Raw genomic sequence first — 21224 nt, forward strand, 5'->3', positions numbered from 1 at the left:
TTTGAACTAAAGGTTGCTCAGTTCTGTCAAATTAATTATACTAGTCAGCCAGAATCGTAACTGCAGTTATAAGAGGCCCATATTTTGTTATTACGCCATAGGACACAAAGGTAAGTCTGAAGGCTTAAAGCACTAAAAACTGGACATACCCTTTATAGAATCAGTACAGATAGCTCATTGCATGGCTTTGTCTTTAGCACCATACAGTTTGAGTGTGGTTTTGCTTGAATTTCACTCAAAGTTACATGCCGATTATGTGCGTTAGTCGTCCCTATATTTAATAGTGACAAGCTATATGGAAGGCAGTTAGTCAACACAACCCACAACTAGTCCTCGGGCTACTCTTTTATCAATAGACAGATTTCCCATTACATTGTAATGCCCACACAAACCCACAGCTGAAAGGGCAAGCACATACGGTGTAATAGGGATTCGAACTCGCGAATCTTAGATTGCGAGTTAAGCTTCATATCCTAACCACCAGATTATGCCAGATCGGTATCAAACAAATAAAAATACACTTACATGGAAAGCTTATTTAACTTTTGGGTGAATATTATCTATATTAAGTTTTACATAAATCTGGTATCGTGCCAACGTCTATCATAAGTAGCCCTTTTCAATACTTTTTATATTCCCCTAGTTTTTAAAATATTATTTTTCAAATAAAAATATGACTAAAAATTAATAATTTTTAACATTTTGAAACCAAATAATCTACATACTTCAGTTTTAAAAATTAAACATTTTTATTCAAATTCATAGTTACTCAAAGTCTAGACGATCATAAGTACGTTTCTGATGTTAAAAACACACACTTTGGTTTAAGATTGATAGGGATGAAATAAAAATCATATAATTTTTATTTGATCATAAGTACACGTGCTTAAAGTTCGAAGTTTAGACTGCCTACTCTCATTTCTTAATTACGCCTGTGATATGCGGAAATATTATGCGTCTCATACACCTCTAGCTATTAGATACGTCTCCAAAGTAATAAGCAGACGTGCCATGCATTTCCTAACGCAAAACTTTTAAAAAATTACGTTTGCTGGAAGTCTGTGCAACTTTCGCATTCCACGTGTTCCAGAAGTTATTATTTATTTGTTTTTGAATTTCACGCAAAGCTACACGAGGGCTATCTGCGCTAGCCATCCTTAATTTAGCAGTGTAAGACTAGACGGAAGGCAACTAGTCATCACCACGCACCGCCAACTCTTGGGCAACTCTTTTACCAACGAAAAGTGGGATTGACCGTCACATTATAACACCCCAATGACTAAAAGGGGCGAGCATGTTTGGTGTGGGAGGAATTCGAACCCGTGAACATTCACCACTGTCACAGACTTTCTTGACATCAGTTTCTCTGCATCCACAAATGCAAAAAGTTTGATTGATATCTGATGTATCCGAAATGACAAACTAGACATTATTCTTGAGAATAAATCTCAGTGCAAGGGTAGCATGACTGAGATCATGTGAGGATGTTTCTACAAGATTCTCAGGGAATTATTATCCATAATAATACAACTATAGCTCTGCTTAATACCATATAATAACGCCTGAGGAGGACTGGAGACACTTTTGTAGTTAAACTCAACTCTACCAGTGAGAGATGCTTTATTTGATTTGGTTATATAGAGAAAAAACCCATAGTACTAGCTGTGGTTGCTACACCTTAGATGAACCGGACTAATCAGAAACCTCCGCCATATTGAGCTAATGCAGTACTGATGGTCAAACAGTGATCCATACATCCCAACACTAAAATGCAGCGACACTAGTATCCAGTGAATAGGCAGTGATATCCAAGTGCGTCCATGAGGTGCATAGCACAGCCAAAGCTAATGATGTTATTGTCTGAAAAGCTGGTAGGAGCAAAGTTCTACTTCAATTGTGAACTGGTGAGACACTGGAGGATGTATTGCACATACATTGTCAAGCAGAGAATGCAGAAGGGCTATAAGGTCCAGACAATGGACCTGCCAGCCAACCAAGATATTTACATATCTTCTGTTAGAAGCTTCTTATTTAATGACTTTTTAACCGAGGTTATTTTAACTGAAATCATCAATTTGATGTGGTATTTTTTTCTTGTTTGCCTGCCAAGCTCATGTTGTCTTTAATTCGTTTATCTATTAATAATTTAAATCTTTAAATATTACCATTCATTTTTTAAAGAGTTTTTGTTTGTCATAAATGTAAAATTGGTAATTTTCATCCTGTTTCTTAACATTTTTATTCATTTTTTGTACAATGTAATTTTTAAATTTATTTCTTAGTGGATGCAGTTTACACCTATATTACGGCCCGGCATGGCCAGCTGGGTTAAGACGTTCGACTCATAATCCGAGGGTCGCGGGTTCGAATCCCCGTCGCACCAAAACATGCTCGCCCTTTCAGCAGTGGTACATTATAATGTGACAATCAATCCCACTATTCGTTGGTAAAAGAGTTGCCCAAAAGTTGGAAGTGGGCGGTGATGACTAGTTGCCTTCCCTCTAGTCTTTCTTACACTGCTAAATTAAGGATGGTAAGAGCAGATAGCCCTTGTGTAGGTTTGCGCAAAATTCAAAAACAAAGATCTATACAATAATATTTAGTGTTTGTATGTAACGCAACTCCTCTTAAACCACTAGTTACATCGACTTCTAAGTGATACCAAACAACTCGTCTCAGTCCCAAGATTTATCACAAAAGTAAAATTTTCCACCCCATTCCCTGAGGAACGAAGAGATTTCCCGAAAAACCCTTCTCCTGATCTACTGAAGTCTCCAACTTCAACAAATCGTATCGATCCCAGGTTGAGCAAAACTTCTTACCCAGATCCTTATAAAACCCGTGTATTTCGCGAATACACTTTCATAGATACTTTCCAAAAGCGGACCTCAGATCTAACATTGATTTACGTTAGAACACGTAAATAGGTGGGTTTATTAATTATCAATTGTAACTTGATTGAAGAAATCAAATATACATTATAATGACAGTGATTTTTAACCTGAAAAAGTGTAAAATAACAGTTCAAGCATTAAATTTTCATTATATATCGACCGAGTAAATGCATGTCATGGGCCCATTAGTTTGCTAAGTGGTATGAAACGAATTATTTTGGTCCTGAGATTTTCACAAATATAACACTTTTCACCCAACACCTTAAGAACCCGGATTTTTTGTGAAGACATTTTTGCGGGGATTCCCCGAAAGCGAAACCAAGTTGGCATCGACTTGTATTAAAACACTTAAATAAGTATACCTTCTAATTACTGTTCGTAGCTTGGTTAAAGAAATTAAGTTTGATTTATACTGAGAATGGTCATTATACTTAAAAAATACAGAATAGCATTTCATGTATTATAGCAACACTGTAAATGTTGGCCATTAATCCACGAGTTTCTTCTCTTTATACATGCACATGTATTTTAATTGAAATTTGCAAAATATGCGGTGTATTTTTCCTACATTACGTACACCAATTTTCGTTTATGTTTCACAAGGATTTTGTTCAATGATAAATTTGTTCAGTGTTAAAGGGTCATGGCTTTATGTATTTTAATGATAAATGTGACAAAATAGTCTGTTAGAAATTCTTTGTTTAAGGGTTTTTGTTTTCTTATTTTTATGGATATTGTGTTATACTATTATTTCTATGAAACGAGTTATGATTTAATATTAAAGTTATACTGTATATCGTGTGCATTTTAACTTTAATTTTGGTTAATATCGAGAATGTCTTGTTTTCATTGTTAAAAGACATTTCACGAATGTGTGTTTGCGCTTGCACTTTTTATTAAAGGCTATTTTTCTGTTGCTATATTTTTCTTTTGAATGTTTTATCAAATTATTTAATTTTTTTATTGTGTTACATATTAGATTAAGTTTTAAAGAATAGTTAAAGGGTTTTAATTCTATTGTATTTTAAATCAAAATATTTATTTGTTTAAGGTTTGTGTTATTTACGTGGCATGTTTTCGTTCCTAAAAGCTACAGAAAGTTAATATTGGACATGTCACGAATATAAAGTTAATTGATTATAAAGTTTAACTTCATTGTTAGCTAGGCCCGGCATGGCCAGGTGGTTAAGGCATTTGACTCGTAATCCGAAGGTCGCGGGTTCGAATCCCCGTCACACCAAACCAGCTCGCCCTTTCAGGCGGGGGTACTTTATAATGTGACGGTCAACCCCCCTATTAGTTGGTAAAAGAGTAGCCCACGAGTTGACGGTGGGTGGTGATGACTAGTTGCCTTCCATCTAGTCTTACACTGCTAAATTAGGGACGGCTACCAAAGATAGCCCTCGAGTAGTTTTGCTCGAAATTCCAAAAACAAAAACAATCATTATTAGCTTGAGGAAAAGCCTGAAACAGAAGAGGAAGGAAAAGCGTAATATGCAAGCATAATACATTGGTGTGTTTTTTGTTGTTAATATCCAAGTTTTCAATTTTTTATAGTCTGAGTTGGGTATTTACCAGTTATATTTGATCTACACAGTAAATGAATTAACAACATTACTTCTTGAGAGACTAAAGCTTCTGATGGATTTACAGATCCTGTAGAAAGCAATTGTCCAGAATCTAAACAAGTAAGCACAATGTGTTTGTGCTTTGGATGTAATAACGATTGCATTTCACTTATTATAACGTATCCAATCTGTTTATTTTATTTCAAACTTAGCCATTTAGTTCAACTCAAATATTGCACAATCAATGCGTTATAAAGTGGCCCTATATAATAATCATGTGGAAATCAGTGTTATCCACAGGAGATCAATGTACTTGAATAACAGATCCCCATTTGTGTGAGACAAAAGTCAAGGTTTAACCTTTGATTAGGGCATATTTCATACTAGATTTTGTAAAAATAAAGACAGGGAGTTGTTTCTCAGAGAAAAAATACACAAGTTATATCATAATTCTTTGGCGTAGCTTAGTGTTAAAAAGTTTTCGGATAAAAAAAATGTAACTTTTTGAAACTTTACAGAGTTTCAGGATATTTTCCCCTCATTTCTAATAATCAAAATTTCAATTTTTAAGAGCTTATCTGTCCCTACGCCACTGTTACAAACACAGTAATATTCATAACCAATAATTAACAGTTTCCAAATTAGAATATACTATTGATGATTATCCTTACACAGTCTTAAAATTGACCATTTATAGAAAAAAATTAGACACAAAAGTGCAAGTAAATTTGTTATTTAATTTTGAATATTTTACCGTATGCCGTAAAGACGTATAATTATTAATACGATCTGAAAGTCAATAAATTATACACTGTGAGTCGGTAACATCAGTAGGAGAAGGGTTACTGACATCAAAATTCACGTAACGTAACTCCTTATTTGGAATACTAGACATGCATAGACTTGAATGTAGTCTGTTTTGTTTTTTATAAGTTAGACCAAAGTCAAACACACGTTGTATCGAGGCTGGTGTGTTATGTTACTGAGTCAGGATTTATTTTGGATGCTAAAACTTCAAAGAAAAGTGTTAAATATCGCTTTACTTTTAATGAATTTAGTCACGTTATACACAAACAGTATTAACAGAAACTTCGTCGCAAATCTTGAAGATGTTAGCCCTTGACATTAAATTATGTTGTGATTATTTTATAGTAAACTGTGATAAAAAGCGTTATTAAGATGATAATGAGTTTAATATTTCATTGTTATGAATTTTTGTTATTGAAAAGGCTGGAAGAAGACCCATCTTTATGGTGCGAAATCAAGAAACAGTTTTCACAAGGGAAAAATGTATATATATTGCAGGTAGGTGCTGAACACTAGACTAGGATTACCAAAATATATATTGCTTAAGAATAGGATATCAGTTGTGACCAATCTGTTTAAAGCCCAAGACAAAAAATATATACTTTTTGACTGCTGCGAAGGAACCATGACTGTCATATTGTAGTTGAATTGTTTGTAATAGTACTAATAGCCTTAGAAAGTATTGTTGTGGACATTTTACTTTTGCTATTATTATAAACCTGTTGTTGCTAAAACTGTAAATAAATAAAACTGAGAAAGTAAAAACATTAAATTACTTGCCAAAACCATGTTAGAATTCACTCCTAGCCGTAATAATGTAAGTAACAACAAATACGTAAGTATGTACATTTAAATTCTCTACCATTAACGAATTCTGTTCAATAAGGCACTGGTGTATCAGAAGCAGAGAAAGTGTTATGTATCTTGACTCGAGTTAATATAAAAACAAATAAGAAAAAGTAGAGAATAGTATATTACTTATCAACCATATTGGATGTAGCTCCCATTAACCTATTTCATGCCATAAGACACTATTGTATTAGATACATCTTTAAGTTATGATAAAATTGTAATAACACATAAGCTTGTAAAAATTTTCTACATTTGTAATAAAGTTTCCTTCACTACCCATTCAAGTCATCTTCAAACTTTATATGGTGAAAATTATCCTCTAGTTGATTTGTATGCTTCTGCAGTTTGCTTCTAGTTTAACCATTTAAATCAAATATCAATGCAAGATTTTCAATATATTGATGGAGTAGCAACCTTATATAGTAAAGTAAAAATATTTTGTTACACAATGCAATTTCATTGTTTATGAAGTAAACCTTTTTAGTTCTGTTTTTATGTACATATAAATATTAATTGATCAGTTTGATTATCAAGATTGGTAGTATTGAAAGCTTTGAGCATGAAACAAAATTACAGATACATTGTCTGATCCTTTGCTTTGAAAGTTATTTGTGTTATCAATAAATATAAATTATTAATGTTTTGTCTAGAGAGTATCATTAGAGTGCTTATATTTATTTTACTTTATTTATTCAAGCTAAGAAGAGAAGTAGTAAGTTATTTGTTACCAGATGTCTTAATTTCAGAGTATACTACCAGACCTGTGGTTTTTAGCAGTCACACTTGAAAAAACAAAAGATAGGTTTCCAGCATTTGTAAAGGCTCAGCTTGATGAGAACCATCAACTTCCTTCATGGCAAGGTATGTTTAAAAATGCATTTAAAACTCTAAGAACAGTTTTCTGTTCTTTAAGTTATGTGTAGGCTCCAAATGCATTTAGCAATCATAGAATATTAATTTTTTAATACAGGTAATATCTATGTTTCTTTTGTAACCCCATTTTTAACTATTTTGGCATTTCTGTAGGTATGTGTGTGTGTGTGTGTTGTATTTCTGCTTTATTTGTGCAAATGTATAGTTGAAAAACTTAAAAAAAAAACAACTTTAAAGCATTTCAAAATGTAGGCTTTGAAATATAGTTAAAAACTTTATTCATGAACTTCACTAACTTTAAAGAAATAAAATCAACATTTTTATGTCTTCACGAATGAGTTGAGTTGGTCATATTAAATTTTGAAGGCTTTTTTTTTTTCCTTCATTTGAATGCTTTCTTAATTTGAGAGTTTGACCAAACTGCAGGTATAATTGTAAATGGAATTTATCTTCTTCTTGGGGTCTTTGGCTTGTTAGTGATTGGTCTAATGAGGTTTAGTCATAGTTGAAAGATGAAATGAAAGTATAACTGAGGCTGTTGCTGGAGGCATAAGTAAAAATGCCAGTGCATGAGATTACTTTCACCATAAAAAATTATTTAGTCATTTCCTTGTTTTTACATGTCATAATTATTAACAAGTTGGCACTTTTCATATGTATGTATGCATGCATGTTAAGTACCTATAAATATGACTGTTGTATATATTTCAGATCTTTAGTTTTCAATGTATACAATGAGAAATAGAGGAGAAGACTTGTATCAAGTGAACTTTATGGAAAATGAAATTAATCATGTCTTTTAATATTCAAGAAAATTGCAATGTACAAATTACTAATCAAAAATATTCATGAACGAATGGCTTCACTCAAGTGTGTTAAAGCCTTTGTGATATTGAAAAATACTTGTACACGTAAACAAAAAGAGAATAGTTTCTCACCTACAATATTCAAACACAAGTGATCAAATAATCCATGTTAATGTTTGTGTGGAAATATAACATCTAAGGAATTAATTTTTGAGTTGAAATGTACTATTAAGTAGAAAAAAGAAAAGATAGAGTTTAGACCTGGATATCAATAGGGGATTGCTATAACTCTTTTAGGGTTTCAATTTTATCTACTTTTACTACAGATACCTTCTCTACAATGACTGAATAAAAGTTATTTGGTACAGGAAGAATTCTCCAAGCATTTCATTATGTTGTCATTTATGTTGTACTAAGGTAATAATGCTGGGTTAATTTTGCTTACCTGGGATATTTGTATATTTGTTTAGTGAGCCATTGTTCACGCTGAGTATAAATTAATGTAACTACTTTAGTGTGCATGTGGTGTCATAAGTTTACATGCATTTCTATTGCTTTAAAATCAGACTTGTTTCATACTTCATGCCAGACAATGTAAATACTTGTTAGTAGTAGTTCAGTACCAGTTTTAAAACGAGGAAGAAGGTGACTTGTTACAGGAAATCTTGCTTGTTCTGAATATTTTAAAATGATGTTAAGATGTGTCTGAATTTTCATATATGTTAGCACAGCAAATTACTTCAATGTATTGTGGAATTACTTAATGTAAAGATATTTTCCAAGGTATTTTGGATTCAACCAAGAGGTTTTCCATGTAAATAAGTACTGATTACAGTTTGTTGTTTTCAGAATCTTTGCTGAGCAGCTATTTAAACAGTGTAGATTTTGTTGAACTTCATTTAGACAGCATCTTCAAGCATGGAGAAAATGGGTATTTACCACAAGAAGTAAGTATATAAATAATGTACCAAGAAACAACATTATCAGTCTAAACATTTGCCCATTTTTGTATTTGTGCCTTAACTCTGTTCATGGGCTTCATCATTTTGATCATTCCAAGGTTTATATGGTTATTAAAATCCTGGAAAAATCATTTTAAAAATTTCATGATTTTTCCAGGCCTGTAAATTTTGGAAAAAAAGTTTTTTAGCATTACAGTGATGGGATTTTTCTGTAACCAGTAAATGTAGCGTACAATTTTAAATATGACTATAAACAAAGTTATTCCTTTATTAAATATTAGTTATGTCAGCCTCACACCTCTTGATCTGTCCATGTGACTATGCTTAAACTTGATTGGCTGTTCGTGGTGACCTACCCATTTGTTAAGTACATGTTTAGTTTATTGTTAATCTGTCATAAACACTTTGTTGACACTGAACTGATGTGATGTTACAGATGAAGTGTTATAAAGAACAGATGTTTAGAAAGTACAGTTTTGAAAAAAGCTGGGTGTGCCACCCAGCTTGCAAAATGTGGGCGACATGGAATAAACGTGACAACAGCAAAGTAAAATGTCTCTATTACCAGGGATGGTTTGACATTTCTAATATGGGAGAAGTAGCTGTTAAAAGTCAGATGAAAACCAATAGGCACATCAACTAGGTAAAGGAAAAAGAAGCAAAATTGGAAAATAACAGAAGTTCAATTACAAAAATTCACTATCAATGGATACTACAGCTACAATATCATAAAAATCCATGGCAAAGGCTGAAATTGACAAATTTGTATTATCTTCAGACACATTAAAAGCTGAAATATTGTGGACATTAAAAGCTGTTTGGAGCCTCTACTATCACTACTCCAATATCTTTCCACTCAGGTATTGTAATTACAGAAGACTTAAATATGTTCCTGTAGCTCGTAGAATTTTGAAGTGTCTATCGAGTATAAAGAAATATATGTTAGAACTGAAAAAAAAAAGGCTAAAGGACCCTAAGAATTCTTCATATTGAGTAAATGACCTGAGCCCTAGCTACTAGAATTAAGGAGGACATACAAAACATCCCTCGCAACAATTTTATAATTTACATCCATCTAAGCAAAGACTGTACTGAGAAACCTAACGTTGAACAGTTCAAAATGACAGACTCAGCAAAAGAGGAATGGACATGAAGTAAAAAAGAAAGCAATTCTGCTTTGTAACTTAAAACAAATGCTGAACAACCAAGTAGCAACACATCTCAAATCTGAATTTGTGATAAACTTGTCATGCCTGAGATAGGCAAAGAAAAGAGTGAAAACTTCATTGAACAAACAGATGTCAACAGCTATATTAAATGCATTCTGTGAAACAATATTTAAAATGGCAAATAATATTCTCTGTTAGAGGTACAGATTAATGTGTTTATTTCCATAGCACAACTTATAAAACACCTTATTGCCACTTATGTGACAGATAAGCAAATAATACCATTTCTAGCAGCTGATGTGTTCAGCGAGTTGAAAAGTATTTTGTGTAAAGTTGTCAAAAGTGAGGTTTTGGGAAACCATGGGTCACACAGTATCGTGAAATTAGATTTAGACAATGCAGATAACTTGAAAGTGATACAGAAAGTTGATATTGTTTGTAGCTGAAGATCAAGAAAGTCACTTCAGTCATCCAGTGCTAAGAGTGTGGGTGATAAGATATCCTTGGTTTGAGATCTAATGTGAAGAATGTGACCATATGTATGGCTAAGAAATTTCTAGAAAATTCTACAGCAAAATTTTAGTTAGCGAGCCTTTGCCATGTTTGGAAACTGTAAGACAAATTCCAAAGAATAAAGCTTCTTGGATTAAGAAATTTGATGGTATATTAAACTTGTTGATTGAGGTACAGAAAGTGAGCTGAACTGTGATGTCATTAAACTTCTGTATGTGAACTTTATTGATGTTGTTGTTCTTGATTATGAGTCAAGATTCATTGCTTTTGATCATAAAATTGGAACAAACAGAATTGACATCTTGTGCTTTGATCTCGTGTCTGGTAGATAAAACTTTGAAAAATTGTGGTACAGAGTGTAAGGGTTGTTAGTCCTTTCTCATGGCCAAGCCCCACTAGAGAGAAGTTCTTTCATGAAGAAAAGAGATGTGCTGTCAACAAAATATGAGAGAGAGGACTTTTATTTTAAAGAGAGTTGTACTTCATAATCTGGAATCAGTTGGGGATCCTCTGAAAGTTAATATAAGTAAAATCCTGACTGTGTCAGAAGCTAGACAGAAGTAAATGATGCATTTGGATGAACAGAAGGTTCAGAAACAAAAATTAAAGAAAGGGAAAAAAGGAAAGGTGTAATTGAAATTGAGGAGTTCAAAACATTAATAAAAGAGACTTGATGCAGGTGCTAACACAAAATCAACAGATAGTTTTGTTGAGAAGAGAGAAATAACACAAAATGTGACAGAATTGAGAACACTGGTAACATAGAAGGTTGGCCAAAGAAAAACTGATTGAGGAAGGAAAACTTGGTACTGTAATTAACAGTAAGCTGGTGGAATGTAAACATCAATAGTAATGTTTGATATTTATTTATTTATAAATATTTGTTAGCATTTCATATGCTATATGATTGAGAAAGTAAAGTAGATTATCCTTTGTAATTTGACACAGTGTAAAATTATTAAGAATTTGAAATAAATTTTATTAGATTGTAAACTGACTTTTACTTGATCTCTCTGAAGATATCTAAATGTATTCCAATGGCCAAAATAAGTCCTGAAGTTTTGAGTAAATATTGTGGAAAAAATCATGAAATTTATTTTTTCAGAATGTTGTAGGAAACCTGCCAATCCAATATCTATGAATTGAGGTGTAATAATGTGTCCTGTAATTGTTAATTTACTTTCTGTATTTTAATGTTGTCACAGGTCTACCATTCAGAAGAGCACCTGATATTTTAATAAAGTATTTATATTGAAGATTTTTCTGTAAATTTACAAAGTATTTACAGGGTAAATATAAAAGTGGTTTTCATGCTAATGATAAAAATACTTATTTTCATCTTACAATTATAAGGGGTACTATCAGCTAAGAGACAATACAAACAGTATTGATTCAATACCAGCAATATGCAGTCGGTGGCATTATCACACAGATCACAGAAGTTGAGTAAAATTTGTGTGAAATAAGGATTTGAGACTGAGAATTTTGGATATTATAACTATGTATTTAATAAAAAGATTAATCTAACTTCTTTTACAGTTATCACTTCAAGATAAAACACTCAACAGTTTACAACTTGTAGTTTTGCAGGAAATTATAATAATTAATAAACAATTTATGAAGAAAGACTTAGTATTATTATGATTAAGGCATTGATATTTAAAGCTAAACATTGCTGGTAGGTATGTAAGCTGAAGAACTGAGTTGGACTGACTTTTGCTGGTAAACTGCTGCTTTTGCACTCATTATATCAGTTTTTATACTAATCTTTGTCAAGTGGTTTTGATTCTGACCTCGGCATGGTCAGCCATTACTTTTGGACTGAACTTGTAATATTGATCAGAAACTTTTAAAATATAGTTTTAGCTGCATTACTAAACCTTTTCACATTTCCTTCCTTTCAATCTATGAATTTTATTACTGTTTGTTGTATCAAGGGAAATTACTGTCTCATGAAAAGCAATTAAGCATAGCAGAAGTCTATTAGCTGTTCTCTGTAGAGGAAATGTAAACAGCTCAACTGTGATATTTAATTTTAGACATGCTGGAGCTACATTGAAGCTTTTGAAATTTTAGATAATTTAGTGAAGTACTTTCTTCATTCATGATTTTTACTTTTGAGTTATTCTTGTAATGAAATCTAGCAATGTGTTTAAACACACACATAAAACAAAGACTTGTAATGCTTCATACAGCCCATTTGCACTTGGATAGATGTTCTTCTGTAAGCTTCATTGAATTTCACAAACATGGGTGTCCTGAAAATAATTTGTGTAACTTTCAAATATACATCATACAGTACAAATCTTATATTGGTCATGAGAAGAGAGTGTGCCAAAACTTCTAGAATTTATAAGCAATTATAAAAAAATTCCTTTAGATGTTTGAAGCAGGAATATGATGTTTGAACACAATGAGAGTAAGACAGAATATTATTCTATGAGCAGCTGTAACAAGTCTTGTGTGTATAAGTTATCTATACTCTTCCTCTAAGTTATAAGCATTTCCATTAAAGTAACGTTGTGTGCTAAATTGTTTGAAACTCTAGAACTCCATTATTGAACTTATAAAATTCTGAAATTGAGAACTTAAAATGCAGATGATGCAAAAAAGTGAAGAGTGAGAATTGTATAACTATTCCTTTTGAAAGTAAGAAGTTCAAACTTGTATAAAATGTTTAATGCCAATTTTATTGACATACTTTAATAAAATAGCTGTTTAATTAAATTTTGAAAATAATACTAAAAGGCTGTGGCACAAAGGGTTAAATGTTCAATATGAATATAATGCTATTTAGTATAAAAACTTGCCATCTATGTAAGATGTGACAATGTTTTCAGGTGCTGAAACAGATTTGTTGTACATTTTGGCAAGTTATCAGATGAAGAATGAATGATGACCTATTTCATTGCAATAGTTGTAACAAATGTATAAACACTTGAAATTATTAAGTGCAAAAGTTAACATGTTCTGTTAACATGAATAAACTTTCAGTTTCTTTAAGTACATTCTGCTAAAATACATTCCTGAAAAGAATCTGTAGTCATCAAGTGCTATATGAAGTCATGTAATGTTTGTGTTCAAAATACTCATCACTAATTCTTATTGATTGCCTTTGCTATATGACCTGGTGCTAGGGCATTGGACTTGCAATCTGCAGGTGTGAAACCCTGTCCTATCAAACGTTTGCCCTTTCACCTGTGAAAATATAATGTGAAGGTTAACCCCACTATTTATTAGTTAAAGAGTTAGTGTTCGGTGGTGATAACTAGTTGCCTTCCCTCTAGTCTTTCACTATTAAATTAGGGATGGCTAGAGTAGATAGCCCTCAAGTAGCCTTGTGTAAAATTCAAAACCAGGTCTTTGCTATAAAAAAAGGTTATGTATGCTTATGATAGTAATTTTCTGTTGTGAAATAGAAGATAATATGTTTCTAATAAATTAAAATGTGTAGAAATGGCAACACTGGTTCATTTAAGGATGTAGCGTGTTAGGAAGAATTGGATTTATGAAAGAAAGTGTCATGTTGTATCAGCAATATGCATATGTATACAGAAGTGCCTGCTAGTTAATATCATATAACTTGAAAGTGTGAAGTCACAATAGCATTTATTTTAAAGATTTTACCTACCTATGTTGATAAGAAAGAATTGATAAACATAGATTAGTTTTTTTCCAAATACATAAATAATTTTGTCTGACTCAATACATAAAAAAGTGCATTTATTAGCTTCAGGAAGGTGAGGTTAAAGTTCACGTTAAAAACCATGAAAATGTAAATAATACAATAACTGATAATGAAAGATAAATAAATTGTATGTGATATTTCCATATGTTCCTTTGTATGTCAATTTTAAGGTTTCTTAAATTTTCGTTTTAGAAAAGTATCATGTTAATTACCAATTTATCTTTTTTTTTTTTCAGTTGTTCAGATGTCCAAATGTAAAACTACTTTCACTCAAGTGCAACTTTTTAGAAACTGTACCCCCAGATATTGGTCATATGAAAAATTTGGAGTATTTAGCTCTAACTAATAATCGGCTTCAAAACTTTTCTCTTCCATATACTCTAACATTTTGTCAGAAACTAGCTGTACTCCTTCTTGACAACAACCTTTTGGATGCTCTTCCAGGATTTCTATGTTATATGCCCTCTCTGCATACAGTCCATCGCCATGGAAACCACAATTATTTCAAGGCTACTTTCATGTGGTATCATACAGATGTGAATGAGAGAATAATGTTTGTTAGTGGGAATGACTCGGTAGAAACCCAGCACAAACCTGATCGTTTACAGTTCCTAGCAGCTAGAGTTGTGATTTCAGCAAAAATTAACTTTTATTCTAGTCCGCACATACCTCACATTCTCATGGACTATATTTCTGACATGTACTTCAACTTCAATATCTGTGGGAACTGTCCAACTGCCAGACTTCTCAGAGAGCCAGGTAAGCCAAGAACACATATTGTAAATTAGTGGTTATACAGTTTGCTTATGTATCAATACTGTTTTTGATTATTTACTTATAAACATATAAATAATTATCTTGATCTTATTAAAGGTTTTCAACTTTCTGTGGACGTGGTTACTTGGGTTTCCTTTTCTCTAAAGTCTGTTAATCAGAGGCCGAGTGACTTTTTTGCTAACAAACTGGCTTACTAAACTAATAGATGGAATGTATTTGATAATATTGAAACTTAATTAATGTGAACATGTAAATACTCTGTAATGTAATTAGTCTCTTTGCTGTTGTGAATTAGTTAACTGAAGCAGTTTTAATTCATTTTCTTCCCAGCTTCTTAAGAATCTTTTGAACATACTACTTATTAACGCATTTTGTAGCCAAGTCTTGACAATTTGTTCAGCATTGTTCTACTGCAAATAAATACATTTACAGGATTGGTCAACACACATTGTTCATTATAAATTTGATCAGGTTTGGAAGGTAGTAAACAGCAACATAGTTTAATATTTTTAAACTAATTTTTGATAAAACAAGTTATTTAGTAATATAGATTTAAAATGGATGTCCTGATAGATATTTTTTAGTTGGAGACAACATTTGAGTACACTTTTGAAACATTTTCTCCAACAAAGAAACATTTCAGTAGATGTTCCAATTTAAATTGTTTTTACTCACTTATCCATTTGCTAATCATAACCTTAAAAAAAAAAAACACATTAAACTTTTATTTTTACCTGTAGATGCCACTCATTGTGAAGGAGTTTCAGTTGAAAACTTAAATTATTTTACCTTTTTATAAAATAATGCATCTTAATTCTGATATATGTAGGTGAATATTTCAAAATACATTCATGGTATTAGAGAAACATGTAGCTTCAAAGAATCAGTTTAATGCAGAAATACAAAACCTATAAAAATTTGAAAGGTGGACAGGCTCTCATGTTATAGTTTTATATTTTTGAAAGTACATGTTCTTTTTATTTAGTTGCATCTTTGCAAATAGAATATATTCAACCCCACCATTATCACTATCTTAGGTAAAGTTGTATATTACAGTAATCATTCACAAGTTTTTACACCCACCTCTTCATAGTTCTGTATTACCTCTCCTCTAGACCAAAGTGCACTGAGTTTCTTAGTCTCTGACCAAAAGCAGTGACATTGACAGAATCTTTCCTGTCACTCTCCTTTTAAGGTTTTTTTTCCTTTCTGCTCGAGCAGCAAGAGTTGTCAATTTAGAACTTAATAAGAGGCTGACTAGTTTAGAAATATAGCAAATATATAACCAACCTCTTAAATGTGGATATAAATACCTCCAGACACTGTCTGTAGAAAGAAGGACTTTATTTTATCAAGTAACTCTTGTATTTGTCCGACTTTCATTGTTTACAGTTGATTTATTCTCCTGTAATACCTTTTCCTTAAAATATTTTGTAATTGTGTTTTGTAAGTTTTATGTGTGGTTATCACAAACTGAGAAGTGACAAGGGGGAAATTTCACCTAATATGGAAACTTGATTACCTCAGATTATCTTGTATATGCATGAGCATAAGATGACACAAATGACTAAAGAATTTCAAAACTTTTGAAGACTTATTGCACATTTTATTACAATTTTGCAAGAATACAACTTTAATTGACAACATTGGCCAGCCCAGCAGCATAGAAAGGCCAACAGATTAAGTTGCCAACTGATTAGGACATGTTTGTTCAATGAATGACCATGTCCTAGACATTATGCAGCAATGACAAAACATTTTTCAGAGTGATGATGATTAAACTTCTGAATAGGCATCAATATAACTAATCAGGAACTTTAAGAAAAGCAACAGAAAGATCAAGATATAAAATGGTGCTACCTGCCATCTTTTACTTTGTGGGGCTAGATCAGTTGCCACCAACAGTCAAACTGCAACCCTATTAGCTGTGAATTCTATCTCTTTCCTAAATAGTCTGGCATCCTTTAAATAGTGAAATGACAGCAACATTATCAGATATGAATTGCCAGCTGGATTAAGGCCTGGGCCTCTAAGCAAAGGCAAACTAACTGAAGGATGAGAATACTAAAAGGAAAGCAATTTATTCAGGAAAACCATCAGTGTTTGTAAGACAGTGTCAGCATAGAAAATCCTATGGAAAGCATAAACTTCTCTAATATTTCAACTGAAGGGACGAAACTTGCAGAGATTCTTGGCAGACTTTACCTTGTTATGCTAGCTTTCCACTTTTTTGTTTTTTGTAAAACATTTGTTCAGTTTCCATAAAGTTTCATTTTACTTTTATATATGTATTATGAGTTTTAAATGGAACTTTCATTATTTAACAGTACAGTGTTATTTTCTTTAGTTTCAGTGTTTTGTATTTTCAAATTTATGTTTAGTATTTTATTCCAAGGTTTAATGTTACTTCTTATTTCTATTATGTGCAGTTTAGTTGTTTATAGCCTATTTTTATATCATGTTTTATTTATTTTATCATTCCAAGTGGTTAATTTTGTGTTACACTCTTTCTTCTCACAGACCAGTTTTGCTTCATACTCTTCTAGTTTTGTTCTTATGTTTTGTATTCATTTAACTAACATACTATCTTTCCTTTAATTCTTTCATATTTTAAATTTTGTAAAGTTATTTTCTGCATTGCGAGTTTTGCTAATAGTCTTTATTTTTTCACTGAGGTGTTCATGAACAATTAATCTGAGTTGTATTTTAAATCTGTTATGCTGATATTAATCCATAACACTATGTAACAAAATTTTTACTTTTTCTTGTGCCTGGGCAGAAAGTGTTGTTTCCCAACTGCTTATGCCTAAAGTAAATGGAAAAGACCTATTTTTCTCTTCAAGCTTTGCTTTTGTGACCTGGGAGCATATAACGAAAACATGATCGGAGACTATATTTGGGAGATGATACGTGAAAGTGATTTACATATTACAGTTGCAAATCTTGAAACTATTCACTTTTAAACATATTTGTATAAATTTAGTATAAATACATGTAAATCTTGATTCATATGTTGTTTTATTCAAACCTTATGTAAATGAAAATGTGCAAGTTTGCCCGTTTTTACATAGAAAAATAGGTTAATTTCTAAATTTCATTATCCAGGTCACAAAAGCAAAGTTTGAAAGGAATAATGGCCATTTTCTGTACTTTTACAACATAAGAAAATAACACATGCCATCTGGGAACAAAACTTGTGTTACATGGTGTTATCAGTTTGAGTTAGTGTTGTTTTTTTTATCTTTGTTTTGACATGCATTATATTTGAGGTTAATCTTTCATAATTTTTAATTTTATTATGTAAACCAATTCTAGGTAATTTTTTGTATTATCAGCATTTTGATTTATTTTTATTGTGACCAGATGTAGGTTTTTAGTTATAGGCTACTGGAGCATGCTTTTATTAATAAATATATCCTTTATCTCTATGTTTTATCAGTATGCCATCATAAATATTGTGTTGCAGGTTTTTGCATGTAGTTTAGCCATTTTTTAGTATGAGAAGTGATTTGAACAGTCTAAAAATGCCAGCTGCCCAACAGTAGGAATAGTAAGCATTTGATTGCTTATTGAGTTTGTCTTAACTAATTTAGTGCAGTAAATTTTAGATTTCTGTTTCAACAAAGTACTGAAGTACTACAGACATGTGATAAGTTAGCAAGCAATAGTGTAGTGTTAAGTTTTGCAGTATCCGAGCCCTGTCAAGATTTGGAATTATGTTCTCAATGTGAGGCTTTTACCCTGACATCACCATTGTGGTAGAAGGTATCATATTTAGAACCTACTTTCCAGTATTTAGGGGGTTCATTTGTATACATAGAAAATATTTGAAATACTAATTATTTGAGTATTAATATTAAATTTAATATGCATGTGCTACTAAGAGAACACGTACAAATCAACTTTTTTTTAAAACAGTAAAGAAAAAACTTCATACATTTATAAAAATCATTAATATTAAAACAAATTTTAAAAAATTAATATCTTATTAATGTACTATGTTTGTAACTGCAAAGTAGTATCAGTAACTCTGATTTTTATAATGCTTTGTATATTTTCTGTCCTACCAGCATAAGTAACTAAAAACAAGAAGTGACCTTGATTGTATATGATATAAATATGTACATTTCAAATACAATATGATTGTAAAATATATTTTATCAAGTGTTTTAATACCATATTTGTGTTTGAATAACCATGTGACAAAAACATTTTAACACTTTGGCATCTGATTCTGACCTTGAGTTGGAATGATTGCATGATGCCTGAAGCCAGCTCCTGAGGGAGAGTGATAGTGTGTGTGTGCGTGCGCGTGTGGATAGATACCGGACATTCTGAGAGAGCACTATTGGGTGATATGAGGGATCATAAACGAGGGTTCGCTGATTCTCAGAGCGAGATTATAGCAAACAATGTCAGGCAAAAACCAGATATGTTATTATATGTAAATTCATATGTTTTGTTTTTGAAGTGTCGGGACTAAACGTCAATCGCAAGTGTCAGAGCAGTGCTCCAGTATCACTATACTCCTACTAGCAAGTGACTAGCTTTATTTATTCAAGTTAGACCTCTCGCCTAGTTATCATTAATGAATATGAAATGTGTAGAATTTCCATTTCAAGAAATGGACATTCTAAGAGAGCACTATTGGGTGATATGAGGGATCATAAACGAGGGTTCGCTGATTCTCAGAGCGAGATTATAGCAAACAATGTCAGGCAAAAACCGGATATGTTATTATATATAAATTCATATGTTTTGTTTTTTAAGTGTCAGGACTAAACGTCAATCGCAAGTGTCAGAGCAGTGCTCCAGTATCACTATACTCCTACTAGCAAGTGACTAGTTTTATTTATGGAAGTTAGACCTCTCGCCTAGTTATCATTAATGAATATGAAATGTGTAGAATTTCCATTTCAAGAAATAAGATGCTTTCCTTTCATTAAGTGACCTGGATTTTGCATTATTTCTACTGAACAATCAAAATGAATCTATTCTGTGATAAAATCTATTACAGCAATATTTGAAGACATGAAACTAGGACTAAGTTAGTTCAATGCTTAAATTCAGCAGGTAATAATAATATTTAACATTTAGGCCTAAGAAGGCCTTGCAACAAGGAGAGCTGTGGCAATTGAAAATAAACAATATTTTTTACCCAAACATAACTTGAATAAGGACACATCTTTATTCAGGTGAATTTCTAAACATTTTCGTGGAAGTATATCCTGTACTTTCATGTAGTTAATATCCTTTCAGTCAACTCTACCCTTGCACTTATCACTAACTCAATTAAGGTTACAAACCACAGTGGCCATTCAAGAAAGCTTATACTCAGCTATTCATGCTTCAGTATTACATCTTTCCTGAGGTATTGAGTGTACCCAAGTAGAGGGTACAGATGGGGCTTGCAAAAGTAAGTATGAGCCAGGAGTTAAACCGTCTGTGTGTGCTATGAAACTGATCCTTGGCATAGAAATTTTAAGATCGTATAATACTGCTTTAGGATCCTGCTCTGATCGGAAGTGTGATATTAAACCAACAACAAGTGCTGTAAGTAGAAAGTGATGTTTACCAAGTTTAGTTTACGTGATGCTTTTTTTTTTTAATTTCCCTTAATTGTAGCCTTGAAATGTGTTGATAACACCTTTACCTGTGAATTTCACAGTCATTCTTAAGCTGTTACAGTTTGAAAGTAGATCCAGTGTCTGAAAATGTATGAATTGAGATTATATATTATTTTGAGGTGTAATTTCACTTAAATTGTAATGAAGTAACTATGTAAAGTTTGAAAAAAATGCTATGTTAAATAAATATCTTATGTTTCAAATTGGACATCTCTAAGTGTTACTTTAGTAATGAAAATATTACTGGTTTCTATGAAACAGAATGCTTAACATTCCCTTAGAAAGTCATGAATAATGAATTACTTTCTCATGAAATAGAATACAATAATTAGAAGAGTATGATACCTTAAAAATTATATCCTGTTGAGTGTCTGTTGTGTACAAAGATTATTTTTCTTTTTTGTCAGGCTACAAGGTGTTTACCTTTATGAATCCTTATCTTGGTAACACGTGTGTCCCATTCCTTCATTGGGCATGTTCCTTAACTTGTGCTCAAGCCATTGAAGTGCCAGCAAGAATGCAGCAACTCAGGGCTGCCAGTGAACAAGACCGATTATATAGACAGTGTGTGCGTGCTGCTCAGCTTGGTACCAGAATGTCAAATAACAATGAAAAAATCAGGTGCTGTATACTCTAAACGTTTCATACAACATGTAAATAAGCATATGTACATTATTAGTTGTTGTAT

The 21224-nt window shown here is 32.0% G+C and overlaps 1 protein-coding gene across 5 annotated transcripts in view; it reads left to right on the top strand.

The window, feature by feature from the left end:
* The first annotated feature begins 5275 nt into the window (after positions 1-5275).
* Positions 5276-21224, top strand: part of LOC143252866 (uncharacterized) — a 28994-nt gene continuing 13045 nt past the window's right edge. For 3 of the 5 annotated variants that reach the window (XR_013029224.1, XR_013029221.1, XR_013029223.1), the window contains exons 1-5: positions 5278-5767; positions 6868-6982; positions 8650-8747; positions 14369-14891; positions 20944-21157. Coding sequence is in view for 2 of the 5 variants with exons in the window: in XM_076505665.1 (XP_076361780.1) it covers positions 5642-5767; positions 6868-6982; positions 8650-8747; positions 14369-14891; positions 20944-21157 (1076 nt within the window). In the remaining 3 variants the exon portion in view is untranslated. Of the gene's footprint in view, positions 5768-5896; positions 6087-6867; positions 6983-8649; positions 8748-14368; positions 14892-20943; positions 21158-21224 lie in introns of those variants that run through there. The other 2 variants (XM_076505665.1, XM_076505682.1) reach the window with 2 other exon arrangements.

This window comes from Tachypleus tridentatus, chromosome 1 (genome assembly GCF_004210375.1).
Source record: "Tachypleus tridentatus isolate NWPU-2018 chromosome 1, ASM421037v1, whole genome shotgun sequence".
Classification (NCBI taxonomy): Eukaryota; Metazoa; Arthropoda; class Merostomata; order Xiphosura; family Limulidae; genus Tachypleus; species Tachypleus tridentatus.